At 44.5% G+C, this 16,780-nt stretch overlaps 1 protein-coding gene across 1 annotated transcript; it reads left to right on the top strand.

Annotated features, from left to right (window-relative positions):
* The first annotated feature begins 1,315 nt into the window (after positions 1-1,315).
* On the top strand, positions 1,316-16,470 carry LOC119387793 (4-trimethylaminobutyraldehyde dehydrogenase A-like). Its single transcript, XM_037655305.2, has 7 exons — positions 1,316-1,573; positions 2,083-2,228; positions 2,659-2,788; positions 7,976-8,220; positions 13,762-13,989; positions 15,823-16,011; positions 16,237-16,470. The coding sequence occupies exons 1-7, from the start codon at positions 1,447-1,449 to the stop codon at positions 16,468-16,470; spliced, it is 1,299 nt and encodes a 432-aa protein (XP_037511233.1). The 5' UTR covers positions 1,316-1,446.
* The last annotated feature ends 310 nt before the right edge of the window (positions 16,471-16,780 follow it).

Genomic DNA, 16,780 nt, shown 5'->3' with positions numbered 1-16,780 from the left:
AAAAAAAAAAAAGACCGTACGCACGTTTAGGCGGCGTTCGTGAAGTACAACGCGAGAACGCTGGAAATTTGCCAGCTCTGTGGTCACCGAGAACTAGGTTACTTAACCGACGCGGCGCAGAATACAGCGCGTTTTTGAACATTACTGTTACACGCGAGTCAAAGGAAAAAACGTGAAGGATAACGTGCACTACGATTGCGTAACGACATAGGCCGCTACGTTCTGTTTCCAGAAAGTACGCGCCGCACCAAAACGAGTTTCGCGTTGCTCGGACGCGCTCGCGAATGACGAGCCAAAGTATCACCAACCTCAATTCCAGTAGCGCATTTTCACGCGTCTCGGGATTGGAGAGCTCGATTATCCATTGGAATATCTTCTCCTTGTCCACGGTCTGCATGACCGAATGCTGCGACACGTTCATCAGGACCTGCGAAGCAACAATGCAAACACAAAAAGACATCGAACGCACGCATGAGTAGGGCAAGCCGCGACAACAACGCCAGTGACGACGCTCGAACCGCTTTGCTGCTTCGATAACGTCATTAACTATTAAGAAAGTACTTCTCGATACTAACGAGTCGGTTCAACTGATCCCTGCAGGCCTGAAAAAACAAACAATAATAATGTATCCGGTTCCATTGACTGACAGCCTGCAGCCGAAGAACGGGAACGCGCCTGTTGCCGGCGGCGTCCCAAGCAATGACGACTTACCGTAGGGTTCATAACACTTCTTTTGATACAACCGCTGCACAGCCAACGCGCAAATACAAAGCAGGTAAAATTTGTTCACGCTTCTTCGAGCGAACTGAGTGGTCGATCTGTTTCGGCAACTCCTGCGACCGTCCTTTTTTATTCACTAGGCGAATTTGGCCTATTGTTTGGCTTCCGGCTAGTCTAGTCTCGAACCCAACGTTTGCTTGTTTGATGATCAACTGGCTTAACTGCTCATTTAAACGTTATTTCATCTTAATATTGCCATATTATTTTTTAAATGTTTGTATGTAATGCTGGTAAAAATAATATAAGCTTTCAATTTTAAATAGTACGGTTTTGTGCATTTTTTTTAAATAATTGCGTCATAATCGCCATGTTTAACTGACTTGTAATGGCTACAATACTTATTTATGTTGGATTGTATGTTAAATGCCTACATTGTAGTGGTGTCGATGACACGGAAAAGCAGAAACTTGTCTGCAGCCCGCCTGGTTTGGTTTGAGGATTTTATTCCAGATTACCCGTTATTTCTTCGGCGGCCCTTTATCTAAACTTTACATGATTTCTTCTAAAAGAAATAGTTCCACCTGGAAGTATCGTGCATTTTGTGTGCGATAGTTGCCATGGTTTCCACGTAATCTGTAACGCGCCGATCAACATCGGTGATGCGGGTGATGCCCTCAGTCGTGACTGCGCTCCTTCAGCTACCCCAGTTCGAATAAAGCACGTGAAATGTTCGCGAAAACTATGCGGTGTGGCAAGCGCTCACTCTACGTTGAACCCCATAATTTTATCGCGGGCAAGAAAGTTGCCACCAAGGATCCCATCGGGGAGATCAAGGTACTGCAACCGGCGACAGGTCAGAAATAAGTTGCTCGTGAAGCGTCGGTCACATGTATTGCAGTTATTTTCATTTGCTTTTTGATTTGCGATTTACACGTAGTCCATTTACCGCGTCAATGTGTGCCGTAGTAAACATGACCGTGAGGACAGTGTACAAAGTTCACTTGGGATATTTTCGATGGAGGCGAAAATCCTAGAGGTCCGTGTTCTTGATAGGTGCTCGTTAGAACCCCAGGTGGTCGAAATTTACGGAGCCCTCCACTAGGGCCTCATAATCATATTGTGATTTTGGTGCGTAAAACCTCAGCAATTATTGTTATCACTTGCGATATTTGGCACATATTGATTAGAAAAACTCTAGTTATAGAAGCATGCACAGTAAGTACACTCACAATGTAGGAAATTCCAGAAAACTTTTAATGTGGATACCTACATAGACCCACCCACAAAATAAGCATTTGTTGCATCAATTCGCTAACTACAATCCCCTCTTCATGCTCATTTTGCTCTCCTTTTGTCTTGCAGGCAAAGTATTGTGTCACGTATCATGTTCCGGACCAAAAGATGTGGACAAAGCAGTTTCTGCAGCGAAACAGGCATTTGATCGGTGGTCAGCTCTCTCTCATGGGGAGCGCGGAAAATTTCTCACGGCCATCGCAAAGAAAGTCAGGGTATGTAGTGTGGCTTCACTTCAATGAGTCTGTTTTAAGTTTTGTCTTTCTTGCGACGTCATATTAAACGACAACTCGTACTGAATGGCTAGCTCATTTATACCCAGTGTTATCATATCGTAATGCTCTGCTAATCACAGATTGCATTGTATACTCCCATGTACAACAACGTGAATTGTGTCAAGAGTTCTTATGCTGCAAGCTTATGGCATGTTTAATAACACTTTGCCCAGCCTCTTGTGGGTAAGTTAAGAGATACTTTGACATTTCCTAAACCTGTATGTCGACGTATTATAAAACAAGAGGTTTAGTGAAACAGTGTTAGTTACAGCAGCGGATAATAAGTGATAACGAAGCTAATAAGTGTTGGCATGAAAAATTGCTGGAGCCAGTGCCTGTATCTAATACTTACGTTGTCCTTTTTCAACAGGAGAGGCAACAGGAAATTGCAGAGGTTGAAATGACTGACACAGGGAAGCCCATATGGGAAGCTCTGGTTGACATTGACGGCTGTGCTGACGTACTTGAGTACTATGGTGGCATTGCTGCATCAATAAAAGGTACCTGCATTGCTAAACTGCTGCAGCTGCACAGCTCATGTTGAGATTTCGACGTGCACTTGTTAGAGGCTGGCACAATCGTCATGTGATTGGTGAAAGGTGGGGCAATATTTTAAGTAGAATAATCTTACTGCGGCCATTACTGCAAAGGATGTCGCCTGTTTTAGCCCTTATTGAGTCGAAGGATCACTATAATAAAAAGAACTAGTTGAAAAAATGATAAAAAAAAACAAGAAATGTTCAAAAGTTAGGGCAGTGTTGATGCCCAAGGTCTCCTAATAGCTTGCTGGGAAAACGATACAATGAAATTTTCCTCAGCATTATCCCAGAAGCTGCCTTAAACCTGAGTGCAGCGTGCAAGCAATTTAGAAATATGGCTGTGCTGGCAGGGCAGATGCACGTGTGCTTTAAATGTGGTGGAACCAGTTCACTGGTGCATTCCGCATCACATTGGTAAAGGTCCTGTCAATTTGTGCATTGTTAACCTTGCACAGCTTTTAACCATTTGATATGAATGACAAATTGGCTAAAATCAAGATACTGAGATAGTGAACTCACATCAGTTTCAATCTTAAATTGTAAATATCTTTATATACTTTATTGAAGTGAAGGTATAGGTGGAAATTAGGCAGTTAAGCAACCATGAAGTCTATACCTTCAATGGGCCACTCGATAGGTATTTTCTATTTTACAGGTCTTATTTCACTACACCTTTTCACGTGGGTTATGCAAGTGGCAGGACGCTCCACCTAAAAAACTTCAAAATGGAAGAGAAAGTGTGTTTACTATATCAAATGCCTTGGAGTGATATGTACAATACAGTCAACTGCTGATTTTTCGGACGCCCGATTTTCCGGACATGCTCGAAAATTCGGACGCTTTCGCGGCACTGTCACCAGCCCCATAGACTTCAATGTATTAGAACGTCCAAAATTTCAGACGCTGAAGCTATTCCGCGTCCGATTTTTCGGACTTTCTGGCCAAATTGAAGGTCCGAAAGGCATTATTTGAAGTCCCCATTCTGCCGCGTCTATTATCTCTTAGGTTCGAACCAGCGCTTTCGCCAGTCGATCTGTTTGAGACAGTAGCAGAGTCCGAAAGCCAGCTTTGCCGCAATGCCGAAACGTTATGGGGTGAAGCAGACCAGAAATTCAACGGGGCCGCTATCGCGGCGCCGTGCGACGATGTTACGGTTAAGCAGCGGAAATGCACGGAGACGTGATGGCGGCAGCTGGCAAACGCGCCAGTACGGCTTAATCGCTGACAACCCTTACGATAAGCATCTTCAGTTAACTGCTCGGTAGTGCACGTGGCCTAGGGCAGTTGCATGCGTACTGCGCGCATTTAATAGGCGAAAACCCAAATGCGCCGCGCCGCCATTCCTGCTGTCTCTTTTTTGTGCGAGACCGCTAAGTGCGCCGCATAGACGCGTTGCCTTGGCGGACGAAACCTGCTCCCTCAACACTAAATGGTTTATATAAATAGCTTGCCGTTCGTATGCTAGCCCTAGCAAAAATTCCCAATAAAAAACCAATAGCCTATTGGGTTATTGACACCTATTGGTCTATTGGTTCTATAGGTCTATTGGAACTGTATTTGGCTATTGGTCTATTGGTTCTATATCAGCCTACTGGACCTATATTGGTGTATTGGTTCTCTATTAGCCAATTGGAATTATATTGGCCTATTGGTTCTGTATTTGCCTGCTGGCATTGTATTAGTTTTGTATTTGCCCACTTCTCAGCCCCATTAGAATTAGTCTTGCGCAAGTGTTTTATGGGTGTCTTGTCGTCATGCAGAAGGCCCACACTGTGGCAGCGCCCCTGCAATGATAATCACAGTGGATGAATGAGACATATGTTCAAATATATTCTCATAATCAAAACTACAAGTGCTTCTTCTGGCCCTTGATGATGTTGGCGATCTTGCGGGCCTCATCCGCACTCGAGGAAGTGCCTGAAAGATTCTGTAAATAAACAGAGCCATGAAATCAGAAAACAGTAACACATGTTTAATTAAAGTTTACCTTCAAAGCAATGTATAGAAAGTAGACGGCACAGTGAGAAATTATCTAGACCTTAATTCACTGCACATGTTCACAATGTTGCAGGAGCTGAACTATAGCAAAAAACTGAGTGAAATATTACACACCCAACTGTGGCTTATTGCGTGGAAGAAAACAGTATATCGGCAAAATTTTGCGGCAAAAAAGGAAGGAAAAGAAAGGGGCAAATTTTTTTTAAAAAATTAAGCAGCACCTTATCCCGTTTACACGCTTGCGTCCTGTGTTTTTTGAGCTGTACCCAAGAATGAACTGCAAACTCGTCCTTAAATTACAGCAAACTCAATAATCACTTACTATCTGTGACGTGCTCTTATTCACGATGGTGGTGCGACTATCATACTAGAGCGTGCCACTAAATCTCAACTTAAAGATGGCATGAAATAAATTAAGCTAGGGTAGATTCACGATGAGGCAACGGTAATATGTAAGACAGTAGTAAAGGCAGCCTAGATTCCATATCGTTGCAAGCCGAACACAGCAGTCAGGCTGCAATGAGTTGGATATAACACACGTGCTGCATGTTACGTGCTTATGCAATTAAGCCAACAACATTAATAAACCCACTCCTGCGATAGCCCTAATTGGGCTGCAGTATATAAAAATAAAAAATATGAAATAAAAAATCGCACCAGTGCGGTACATATGCTATGCACATTTTGTATAATGAATTATCATGTGGCCTTCTGTGGTTATTGTAACATTATGTCGAACAAGTATGATAAGCCGATTGGCGCGCACTACAACACACAAACAGCATCGACTAGAGCGTTTTACTATGAGGCGATAAACGCGTTTTCGGCTTAACACGCACGTTGTAAATACTTACAAAGGACTTGCGAGACTCCAACTACACTCACGAGCAGGGCGCCTGTCCTTTACCTCTAATCTATGCTACGTTTTTTTGTGCATACTGACAAACACAAAAACAAACTGCAATAATATATGCGCTCAATCATTCAACTTCTGAGAGCGTGTGGACTTGCAATCGAGGCGTTGCTGGTCTCGCTGTCATCAAATACCGGAGACAAAGGACGAGGGACTTGTTTTCCCGACCTTTCAGCTTCGTCCCAAGTTTGAATACAAAAAAAGGTGATATCAAATAAATACTAAATAGGAGTAACTACCATGCCCACTCAACTCACCAAACAATCGGAGCACATGGGCCTTGTTGCTCGTCTTGCCATTATTCTTGGTGCCACTTTGTAGAGTCGAAATCGGTCGAAATCGGTCAAAATCCAAGACATTTATGGCTCAGAACGTCTCCATCTGGTGCACGCTGAACACAGTCTTCACGTTATCGTCGCGGAAGCACACTAAAGCAAACATCGTGTAAGCAGGCTTACGTGAAGCATCGAGATCACACAAAGCGCGCGCTATGGCGACAGACACAACGTTTTGGCTTAGCTTGGCCGCAGGCTGGGCTTGTCTTCGTATCGGCCGAGCGCGGATGGCGCGCCAAACGCACGGTCGGTCGCGTTTGCAGATCCACAATTCTTTCTCCTGTATCTTTACAGCACTACTTATATTGCTTAGCATAAATAGTTATAAACTTTACATATTATCCAAAGCTTATCTTAAAGCTTAGCACATGGCTTAGCCTGCTTAACCAAAGGAACGTGTAAAAAAAAATGTTCACACATGCAGCGTCGCCACGCCGCGCACTGCCGCGCACCGTCTCACTTTTTTTTTTTTTGTTCGTCACCTGGCTGGTTCTATGCCGGTTGTGATCTCATGGCGGTTTCTTTATTATTATTCTGTGGTGTCTGTGTTGTCGATTCCTTCGCAAGTTCTTCTTTAGCGTGTTTTACTATAGTGCCCGTTTACCGCACGGCATGTACGGAGACACCGTACCGCCGTGGTCGACACGCAGCCTTTTTATATAACTCTTTTAGTCGCGTGAGTTGCTAACTGCACACGGTGTCTCACGGTGTACGATTAAGCTCAATCGGGATCAGACTTATCAAAAGTGAATTGATCCCGTCTGCAGCTTGCGTATATAGCCAATCATGATCAAGAAATTTGATCGGGATCGGGTCCGACGCGCTCAATCAGTCATAAGATGTTATAAACAGCTACCAATAGGCGGTAGCTGTTTGAACAATAAAACTCCTGTTGGCCTTATACATCTTCTGTTAGTACATTAAGAAACCAATAGGAGTACTTATTTGACCAATACAACTCCTATTGGCCCAATAAGTCACCGATAGGCAGCACCGATTTGACCAATACAACTCCTATTGGTCCAATAAGACACCAAAAGGCAGCCCCTATTTGACCAATACAACTTCTATTGGTCTAATAAGACACCAATAGGTGGTGGCTGTTGGTGTCTATTGGTACCCATAGAAGTCTTATACAACCAATACAGCTCCAATAGATGTCCTATAGAACCAATAGTGATTTCCTATTGGACCAATAGGAAATCCTATTGGCATTTTTGCTAGGGAGAGGATGTGTGCGTGGTGTCCGAGCAGCTAAACGCACCGCGCCACGGAACAAGGGGTCGCAGTTTCGAATCCCCAGTCCTACTCGAACCGAAGATTTTTTATTATTTCTTTATTTGCATCTACCTCGAATTTTCGCTCACGGACAACGCCGATTTTTTGCTCACAGCCAAAGATGACGATGCTGACACCGGAATTTCTGCGAAAGGAGCTCTTTAATGCTATCGCATTAAAACTGCTGTGCAACTATACACCTATGCAGGTGCAACTATACACCAGCTTGTGTTCAGAAAGCTTCTCTTGCAGTAAAACTGATAGTTGAGTGAGTTGGTTCACATGACTAACTTCGCGCATGCTCAGAGAAGACTGCTGGTGCTTATATGTTCTGTAATTTACGAAAATAAATAGTTGAGAGTTAGGCGCTCATTTGTCCCCTAGAGTGTGTCCTTGTCTTCTGTGCAGGCTGAAATTTTGCAATGAGCTTCTCTTACCTAAGTAAAGTACTCTCCCTCCTCAGCTGGTGCTTGGTCATGTGCCATTCGTAGTAATTATTAGTGTAATAATATGTCTTTGGTGCAATGACCAATTGAAAATAACCCTCATTTCTCTTTAGATCAAGTAATTGATGACTTTGTTCTGTAGCTACTCTTGGTGCTCAATCTTCACTTTTTCACTCAGGTCAGCAATTCGATCTGCCTGGTGGAAGCTTTGCCATGGTGCGCCGGGAACCCCTCGGTGTTGTGGCGGCCATTGGTGCGTGGAACTACCCGTTCCAGGTGATGTCTTGGAAAATGGCACCTGCACTCGTATGCGGCAACACCTTTGTCTTCAAGCCATCGCCCTTGACACCCCTGTCGGCCATCCTGCTCGCCGAGATATGCCGTGACGTCGGTCTACCTGACAGCGTCGTAAACATTGTTCAGGTATACCAGCATGCATTGATGTGAGACACGCGCTATGCACACAAAACTTGGAAAGGAATTTGGTGTTCATTTTGGTCACCACAAGAGAATGGTTTGAAATTACATCATGTAACAACTCCAACGGTGGTTAGTTAGGCACTTGGCTGTCTGTTTAAAATCTGTTTGCGTGCTGCAGTTTGCGTTTATCAAACAGACAATGAGACAAGTTTGAAGTGAAGCATTGCATTCTCTCTGTTCATTATAGATTACAAAAGCTCAGTGTATGCTGCTTGTACGCTGCAAGGAAAATGCCAGCAGTTTTTAAGAGAGTCTTTGTGCAAGACCATGTCTATAGTTTCTGGAGAAATAGCTTTGCTGTAACTTACTTCGTGGTGTTTCATGTTTTACTGTGATATGCTATTGACAGCTTTCACTAGTCGACTCGTGCTTAGACTGTCTTTTTCACTTCGCTGCACATACCACCAGCATAACTTAAAACATGACCAATTCCAACGTTACTTTTCCAATACGTTGTTCTGTTTCCAGCATCACCTGCATTCGGTATGCAGTGGCTTTACTCCAACTCTGAAACGTACACTCAGTGCTACTCTCAATTATTGGAAATTTAGTGGTATTAAATGTTGCCCCTTTATGTAACTGGGTCCTTCCATCCCAAACGTCCCAGCCATTATGTTCAGCCCTCTCAGATTCTATTCTAAAAAATTGTGGGCATTCATTTTAGTGGACTATTTGCCCTCGTGAAGTATTCTAGGAACAAAACATTTTTTCTGACCCTTACAGTGATTTGAATGTTGTCATTGTGAACAAAACCTAGGTTGCCAAAAAACACTCTTTAAAATACAGTATGTACTACATGGAGTGCCTAAAATTTCTGCTTGTTGTTAAAAAAGGAATGGCTATTTCTTTTTCTCTCCCTTGGCATGTGCTAAGCTGTTGCATAGTGCTTTGTGATGAAGCAATACTGCAATTCTGTGCCCCAATTTGACTATTTTTTAAAAATTCTACAAAGCCCACAAACACAAACACAATACAACTACATCGCATAGCTGTATAGTAGGCAGTGAGAAGTTGTGCATGAGTCTGCAACAAACATATAGCCACGATAATTTTTCGAAATGGTGCCATAATAGTGTACTTACACGCACTTGATTACTGCAACACAGCCGTCGCTTGTTTCGCTCTTTCCTTTGTTTCACTCCGATCGTCAGCTGGTCTCTACTACTCACCGAGTGCTCCTCCTCATCATGTGTTGAGCAATATGACGAGGAGGAGCAGGCAGCATGCGTACCTGCTAGCAAGCAAACATATTCTTCTTCAACCAGCCAACAGTGTCTGATGCTAGGGAGATCACACGTGCTTCCTGGCATAGGCGTGCGCAGAGGGGGGCAGGGGGGCAGCCGCCCCCCCTAGTCACCTAAGAAGAGGGGGCCGCATAGTTTGCCTAATACGTTGATTTTAATAGGGAGGGGGGAGCGCCGCGATGACCCTTCGCCTCTCCTGAAGGGGAACCCTGTGCACGCCTATGCTTCCTGGTGACATCACAACAAACACCGGGGATAACCGAAAGGCCTGGAAAAATGCACGGGATAGTTTTTTACTTTTGTGGGGCTCCTGCTGTGCGAGGCGCTGCTGCATTTGGAATTGTTTATCTTGACGGCATTTTGAACTCAATGCAAGTGTTTACATGAAATGTTTAAAAAGAAACAGAGTTGGTTAAGGGGCCCTTTAGCCCTTTTGCTACCTAAAAAAAAGAAGAAAATTGTACCAAAATCTACCTAAATATTTTTTTCACTTAATTTGTGAAGCTTTTTTTTTTATGAATAAAACCGTACCATTCCTTCAATTCAGTGGGGTTTCTTTATTTCACTAATTGCATGAAAAGAGATAACTTGAAGATGGCTTCACCACATGGCAACACAATGAAAAATGGCTATAAAATGAAAACGAAGACATAAAGGGCACAACATGGACAAGTGTGGCCATCTAGCGGAAGCAAACACAGCTATGACGAGTGTAGGCACCATTGGTTCCATGTGGGACCAGATTTTGCTGGTGACGAGTATAGTCGTCATCGGTCATTTTGGCACAATCTCATGACGACTATACTTATGAACGGGAGCGAAAGGGTTAAATGAACACTGAAGATGAATGCTAGGGTAAGCAGTATACATGAATTGTATACTTGCGCAATAAGGAAACTAGAACTTTTACCGAAGGAGGATGCAGCGCATGCAAGTGTAGGATTGTAGCTGCAAGCATGCAGTTGTAAAATAGATTTTAAAGTGACGCTAAAGGCAGGAGATTAAGCATGGCTGGGGCTGTTATGCCATTTATGCCCATAAAGAGCTTTCTAGCATCCTGTTGCTGAGGTACTTCCTGATGAAGGTGGCTCCTGTGCACCTGCAAGTCCCTCTGTAACTGAGCCATCTGTTGGAGTGCATCATTTTCATTTTGGAGCGGCCACGGCCGGGCTAGACCGCACGCGCGCTTCTTTTCTTACGGCCTTCTCACCCGCCGCGAAAGCAATGGGAGAGTTTCTCAGTATGTTTCGCCGCCCGTCGGCGGTAGGGGCGCTGCGACCCTGACCGTGCATCTCCTGCGCCGCGCACTCGGCACAAGAGCGTTGCTCGATGTGAAACGGCGGAATGGGGGTTCTCCACGGAGAGGGGGGAGGGGGATTATTCAGGAAGTCGGGGGTAGAGGGAGGATCGTCTCTTTAAAAAGAAAAAAAAAACTAATGTTATCAGATGGCTCGCCGCATAATGTAGGTATGCATGTGCCCGTGGAGAATACAAGCTTAAACTCAGCAAAACTGTGGAAGAACCGGCTAACGAGGCATAATGCAGGAGGGTAGCGAATTGGGCGAGTTGGAAAATGCTCATGATGGTTAGCGCAAACGCAACACGGACGAAAAGAAGAAAAAACAACGACACTAGCGCAATCTAACACCTGAATGTTTATTGGAAAAATCACAAATATATATGTAAAAGAAAGAGAAAAAACAACAAACCCGCACATGCGCCAAAGATAATTGACAGATAAAAACGTGTATGCTAACAAAACTACGCCCTTTCCAGGAAAGACACTTCCTCATCAATCAAAGCGATAGAAGGGCAGCTCACGCAGTTCTCTTTCTTAGACATATATATTTGTGATTTTTCCAATAAACATTCAGTTGTTAGATAGCGCTTGTGTCGTTTTTTCTTCTTTACGTCCGGGTTGCGTTTGCGCTAGCCATCATGAGGCCTAACGCAGGAGGCATGAAGCACTGGCAACGATCAGAGAGAGAGATAAACAACGGTGCACCTGTTCTTCAAGCAGAGAGCATCAAATACCTTTGGCCCTTGGTCTCGTTGGACAACGAGGCCGCAATTAAGAGAGGTCGCTTACAGAAATGACCAGCACGCCTTCCCCTTGCTAGCTATTTTCTATTTCTTTACTTTTCCAAATAGGGCTAAAAGCAGCAGTCTGCAGCTTGACAGCTCTTTGAAAGACGTACGTGAGTTGTATCTCTAAGGGTTGAAAATAACTGCGTAGAGGGAGAAAGAAAGTAAAAATACAAGAGAGGACTCTTGCTGCTGAATAACCCCTTCGGACGGCACGCCCCGAGAGTGGTGGTGTGCATTGTCAAGGTGTTAACACCACCTGGAAACTTCAATTCCGGGGACCCCGAGCTCTTTCGCGTTCCTTTTTTGTTAGCGTCCGGATGGTTGGGCCGTAAAATAAGACACAATAGAAAACGCAACGCACGACACACAGTTAAAAGGGAAAAATAAGTTTACATTTAATTCTCAACAACTTGGTTACAACGGAAAACTCGTAACACAAAGTCGTCGCATACGCATATTCGCTCAAATCGTACTACTAACAACGCACAACCGCTCTGATCGCACCGCTCAAACGCACAACCGCTCAAATCGCTCGCACTTTTCAGACTCTCCTCCTCGCTTATTATTATTACAGACCTCGGATGTGACCCTTGCGCTGCGCTGCTGACGACCAACAGCAGGCAGCATCAGCTGTACAAGCTACTGCGACCACAAGACAGGAACGAACTACACTACCCGAGGCCTGAGTTTCTAGCTCTTTTGGTCAAGATAGTGGTCTTTTTTTTTATAAGGCCTCTGAACACCTGCCACGCAGGAATGCGCTAGAAGTTTTGGAAACAGCAGTCCACCCCTACTTGCAACGCGCTCCCATCTTAAGCTGCCCTGAAGGCGTTGACGACAGCCACTCCCGACGATCCGCAGATCTCATAGCCGAAAAATTCCCAAGATTTTTCCTCGTCAATCACTTAAACCAACTGACTGACGCAAACGACAAGCCTTCCACCTACGCACACAAGCCGACTAGGAAGCATTTTAGGTTGTGAACGAGACATTTGTGAAGTCCGGAAAAGTTTTCACTTGAGAGGGTTCAACTATTTGCGAGTGCTTACGAGCAATAAATATTTATTTCTAAACCTCAGAATGTCTACACGTCTGATGGCGGAGAGCTGTACTCCCGGCTCTTGCATTTATACGTTTTTCGATAAGCTTAAGCTCGATGCACGTTGCGCATATATATATAAGAAGTCAAAATAAACCACTTGTGCGTCTTCAACGATTAAGCAACTTGTTTTTCAACGCGCGGTGAGTGAAGAAGCGCGCCCGAACTCATGTGCCGGCGTTGCGCGCGCTGCACGGAGCGGCGGAGGAGGGTCAGGGTCGCAGCGCCCCCCTCAAAGCAGCGGCGAGAGGCATGTACTACACCCGATGCGAAGGCCGTAAGAAGCGAGCGCGCGCGTGCAGTCTAGCCCGGCCGTGGAGCGGCATAGGATGTGCGGAAGTACTGCCTCGAAGTTGCCGTACCTGCTCACCTTAACATTGCTTACTTTGACAATGTTGTCTCCTGTACAGGGAATTTTCATGTCAGTAAAGGGAGACACTGAAGATGAATGCTAAAGCATTATGAAGAAATGAAAAGCTCAGCCTAACAAGTTTTGATAAGCTTTGCCATTACATGCAGTGGCCCAAGCATTAGGAACTGCTTTGAAGTAGATGACGTCTCACAGATGTTCCAGCACAACGGTTTTGGAGTGACGCTTTGAAAAACAGAGGCTTGATGTTCAGTTTCTCTACGAGTTGTCAGCGTTGTGCTGTCAAAACTTATGAAGAGTCTTGTAAAAATAGATTGCCAGTCCAAATTATTTTAATGATGTTCCTGAGTGTTCCTTTAAAAAAAGCTGTCACTTAGCCTTTACCCATGGTGGATCAGTGAACTGGGAAACAAGTTCAAGATCGACATGGTATCATGTCAGTGGACAATGAACGACTGAACGCAGCATTTATTTGTGCAAAGCCAGCTCCATGAATCTAGTATTCTGAGCACGAAGAGGAAATGAACTTGTCAGTTAAAGTTGTGTCTGGTTATAATATTTCAAGGTGTAAGCGGTGCTTTTACAACGATTATCTTCGTATGACATTCTAACATTGGTGAATGTTACAGAACACGATTTTTTACTGTATGCATGTTGATGATGTACTGAATTGCTTGTTGCAGGGCGAGGGTAAGACAGGCGAGCTGTTGTGCGATCATCCAGATGTGGCCAAAGTGAGTTTCACGGGTAGCATACCTACTGGACAAGCCATCATGCGCCGCTGTGCCGACTCCATGAAGCGCTGCACCCTCGAGCTTGGGGGCAAGTCCCCGCTCATTGTCTTTGCTGATGCTTCTCCTGCTGAAGCTGTGAAGGCAACATTGCTGGGAAACTTCCTCACCCAAGGGGAGGTATGTATTGCTTGCTTTTTTTTAAAGGAGTGCTGACATGAATTTGAAATATTTTTGGATTCTCGCTTTGAATAAATACATAGGTGTCGAGAACCCTAAAAAGAGTATTGCGGTGCCTGGGAATTCATAGGATATATTTTTAATGCTGCTACCTTAAAAAAAAAAACCTTCGGTTTCAATATCGATGGGGTGGCTTCTTAGGGACGTGTCATCGCAGTGCGACGTCACGGGCAGACAGCAACTCGCGACATACTAGCGGCAGATCTGTAATCTGCTCGTGGTGCACGTAAATAACGATGAGTGATTTGTCATCCAGCAACCCCGAAATTGATTTCTGCAATTTAGGCTGCATGCAGGACACAAACTCAGTGGAACTGTGCTGACTTGTCAGAATATGTTCATTGCGATGGGGCTGCCTTACCAGTGCTCAGCAACAAAACCTTAAAATCAAAGTAAAGTATCTTATACGTGTTGTCCGACTCCGGTGTGTGGAGAGCGTTAACACTGCTTACCAAGGAAATGAAAAACGTCCCTTTAACAATGTCTCAAAATCTTAATTTTAAGCTTACTGGAAGGTTGCAGGTTCAGTCCCTGCTGGCGGCAAGTTGTTTTTCCACCCACTTTAATTTCTTCGCACTTATATCACAATTACTACTACAAATAACATCCCCTATATACTTCTTTTGCTTGATTGACAGGTGGTTCTCATTAAGATTGTGTCTAAAAAATAATAAACGAGCCTTTAGATTCCCCTCCTTTCGTACGTTCACTGCTTTTTAAGGCCATTTTCTCATTTCTAAGTGCTAGTTTTTCTAGGCATTTGTAACAACCGAATGCTTGCACAAACCGCCACTTTTAAAAGAAAATTGGCACGGAGTGATGAAATGTTGCCAAGAGGCTCATAATGTATTGACTTGGAAAACCGGCAATGGCCCTTCAAGTTTCATTTCGATCTGCTCAGCACTTCAGAATTTCAATAAAACCTTCGTTTAGGCTAGTAGGTTTATTCTTTAAAGTCGCCCTGCAACACTTTTTCAACATGGTCAGAAAACGCTGCCCATTGGTAGTCGAGGCTTCCGAGACCACGTGAGCCAAGCATTATTGCACAGCACGCGGCCTAAAATTTACAATTAATTCTCAAAGTCAGCTAGAAATCGTTTCTTCTTCTCTCGACAAATGATGCCATATATTCAAATGACTGTGCCATATACCAATCTCACGGCCATTGGCTGATTTGAGCATCATGAGCTGAATAGTTACCATGGCAGCCGCGGGAGGCCATCGTGTGCCGACACACGCACTCACGACCACACTGAAAATGAGCCATGTGTTCGAAGAAAAAAAAAAAGAAAAAGTGCTCAAGGTCCCTTTTAAAAGAAGTTACACGTGCGTCACGTGACTTCTTTCCCCCGTGCCATCCCTCCCTGCTTAGCTTCCAGCGCGCTCGTCGGGTCGAGAGAAGAGAGAAAGCAATTAGTACACCGTGCGACAAATCTCGGTAACGCCTCTCATACTTGACGGATTCTAAAACTTTTTGCACCGATCAATTCGTGAAGCAATAAACTGCTTTAATAAAACCATTCGATGGTTACTTGGAAAAGTGTTGCAGGGCCCTTTTAAGTTTGTGAGGGCATCACAAAAAAACAATGACGAACAAGGAACAAGTACACATGACGGCCGCAGTCCTGTGTAATCCTTCTTCGTTTGCGTTTTTTTTTTTCTCTGCTGTGCTCCCAGACTTTCAGGATTTCATTTTCTTGCACTGTGTCCCTTGACAGATTTTTAACTAGCATCCGTTAACATTTGTTGTGCACGCACTTCCTCAACCTGCAGGTTTGCAGCAATTGCACCCGAGTCTTCGTAGAAAAACCAATGGTAGAAGAGTTTCTGGATCACCTGGTGAAGGCTACCAAGAAGCTCAAGATTGGTGACCCCGCCGACCCAGATACCACAGTCGGCGCCACCATCAGTGCCGAGCATGCGGCACGAGTTTTGTCCTACATCGACGGTGCTAAAAAGGAGGTACAGTCGCACCATCTCTCTAGCAAGTGAATGCAGAACCACTTGTTCCAGTTAAGTACTAAATGCAGAATGCACAGTGCACTCTTCGTGTTTGTCTAGTATGTTCCTCATAGAAGCATTTAAATGTCCGGGCACGTTATTTTGCACATTAAAAAATTTGTCAGTGTGCTGTGACATAACGCTGTTTGCATTCTTTTTCTTCCTGCCCTCATAATGCGAAAAAAGGGAGCACGTGTGCTGTGTGGAGGGGAGCGGGTGACTCCTGCCAACCCAGAACTCTCGGGGGGATTCTACCTCAGCCCGTGCGTGCTGGCTGACTGCACCGACAGCATGAAGGTCATGCAAGAGGAAGTGTTTGGTGCAGTGGTGAGCGTCTCTGCATTTGACACCGAGGAGGAAGCTCTGCGGCGAGCCAACAACAGTCCCTTCGGACTGGCTGCCGGTGTCATGACTAAGTGAGTGACTTAGTCATGTTTTCATGGATTGGTGACTGCAGGCAAGCAGATGATAAATGCCTAGGCTAAGTTTGCACTACCTGGTGTAAAACACTAGATGTGTTTGCAGATATCCTCCGTCAGATTATGCAGTTTGCAATGGCTGTCTAATTATTAGGGCATCCTTATGCATTATAGATTATGCATAGCTTGTTCCAACATGAGGGTTGAAGTGTAGTACAGTAATACCTCGTTAACTCGAAGTAGTAAAACCAGAAAAAATTTCGAGATAAGCAGATTTTCGAGATAAGCAAAGTTGGGCAAATTCCATTGAG

Source organism: Rhipicephalus sanguineus, chromosome 3 (assembly GCF_013339695.2).
Source record: "Rhipicephalus sanguineus isolate Rsan-2018 chromosome 3, BIME_Rsan_1.4, whole genome shotgun sequence".
NCBI classification, from domain to species: domain Eukaryota; kingdom Metazoa; phylum Arthropoda; class Arachnida; order Ixodida; family Ixodidae; genus Rhipicephalus; species Rhipicephalus sanguineus.
Note: the sequence above shows the minus strand (reverse complement) of the source record. Positions and strands in the feature narration are given on the sequence as shown.

What these genes read in the sequence shown, in the direction of transcription:
- LOC119387793 (XM_037655305.2), top strand. Translation starts at nt 1,447, where the DNA reads ATGTTCGCGAAAACTATGCGGTGTGGCAAGCGCTCACTCTACGTTGAA. An exon ending in CATTGCTGCATCAATAAAAG is followed by an intron (nt 2,789 to 7,975) that starts GTACCTGCATTG and finishes TTTTTCACTCAG; the next exon opens with GTCAGCAATTCGATCTGCCT. An exon ending in TCGACGGTGCTAAAAAGGAG is followed by an intron (nt 16,012 to 16,236) that starts GTACAGTCGCAC and finishes ATGCGAAAAAAG; the next exon opens with GGAGCACGTGTGCTGTGTGG.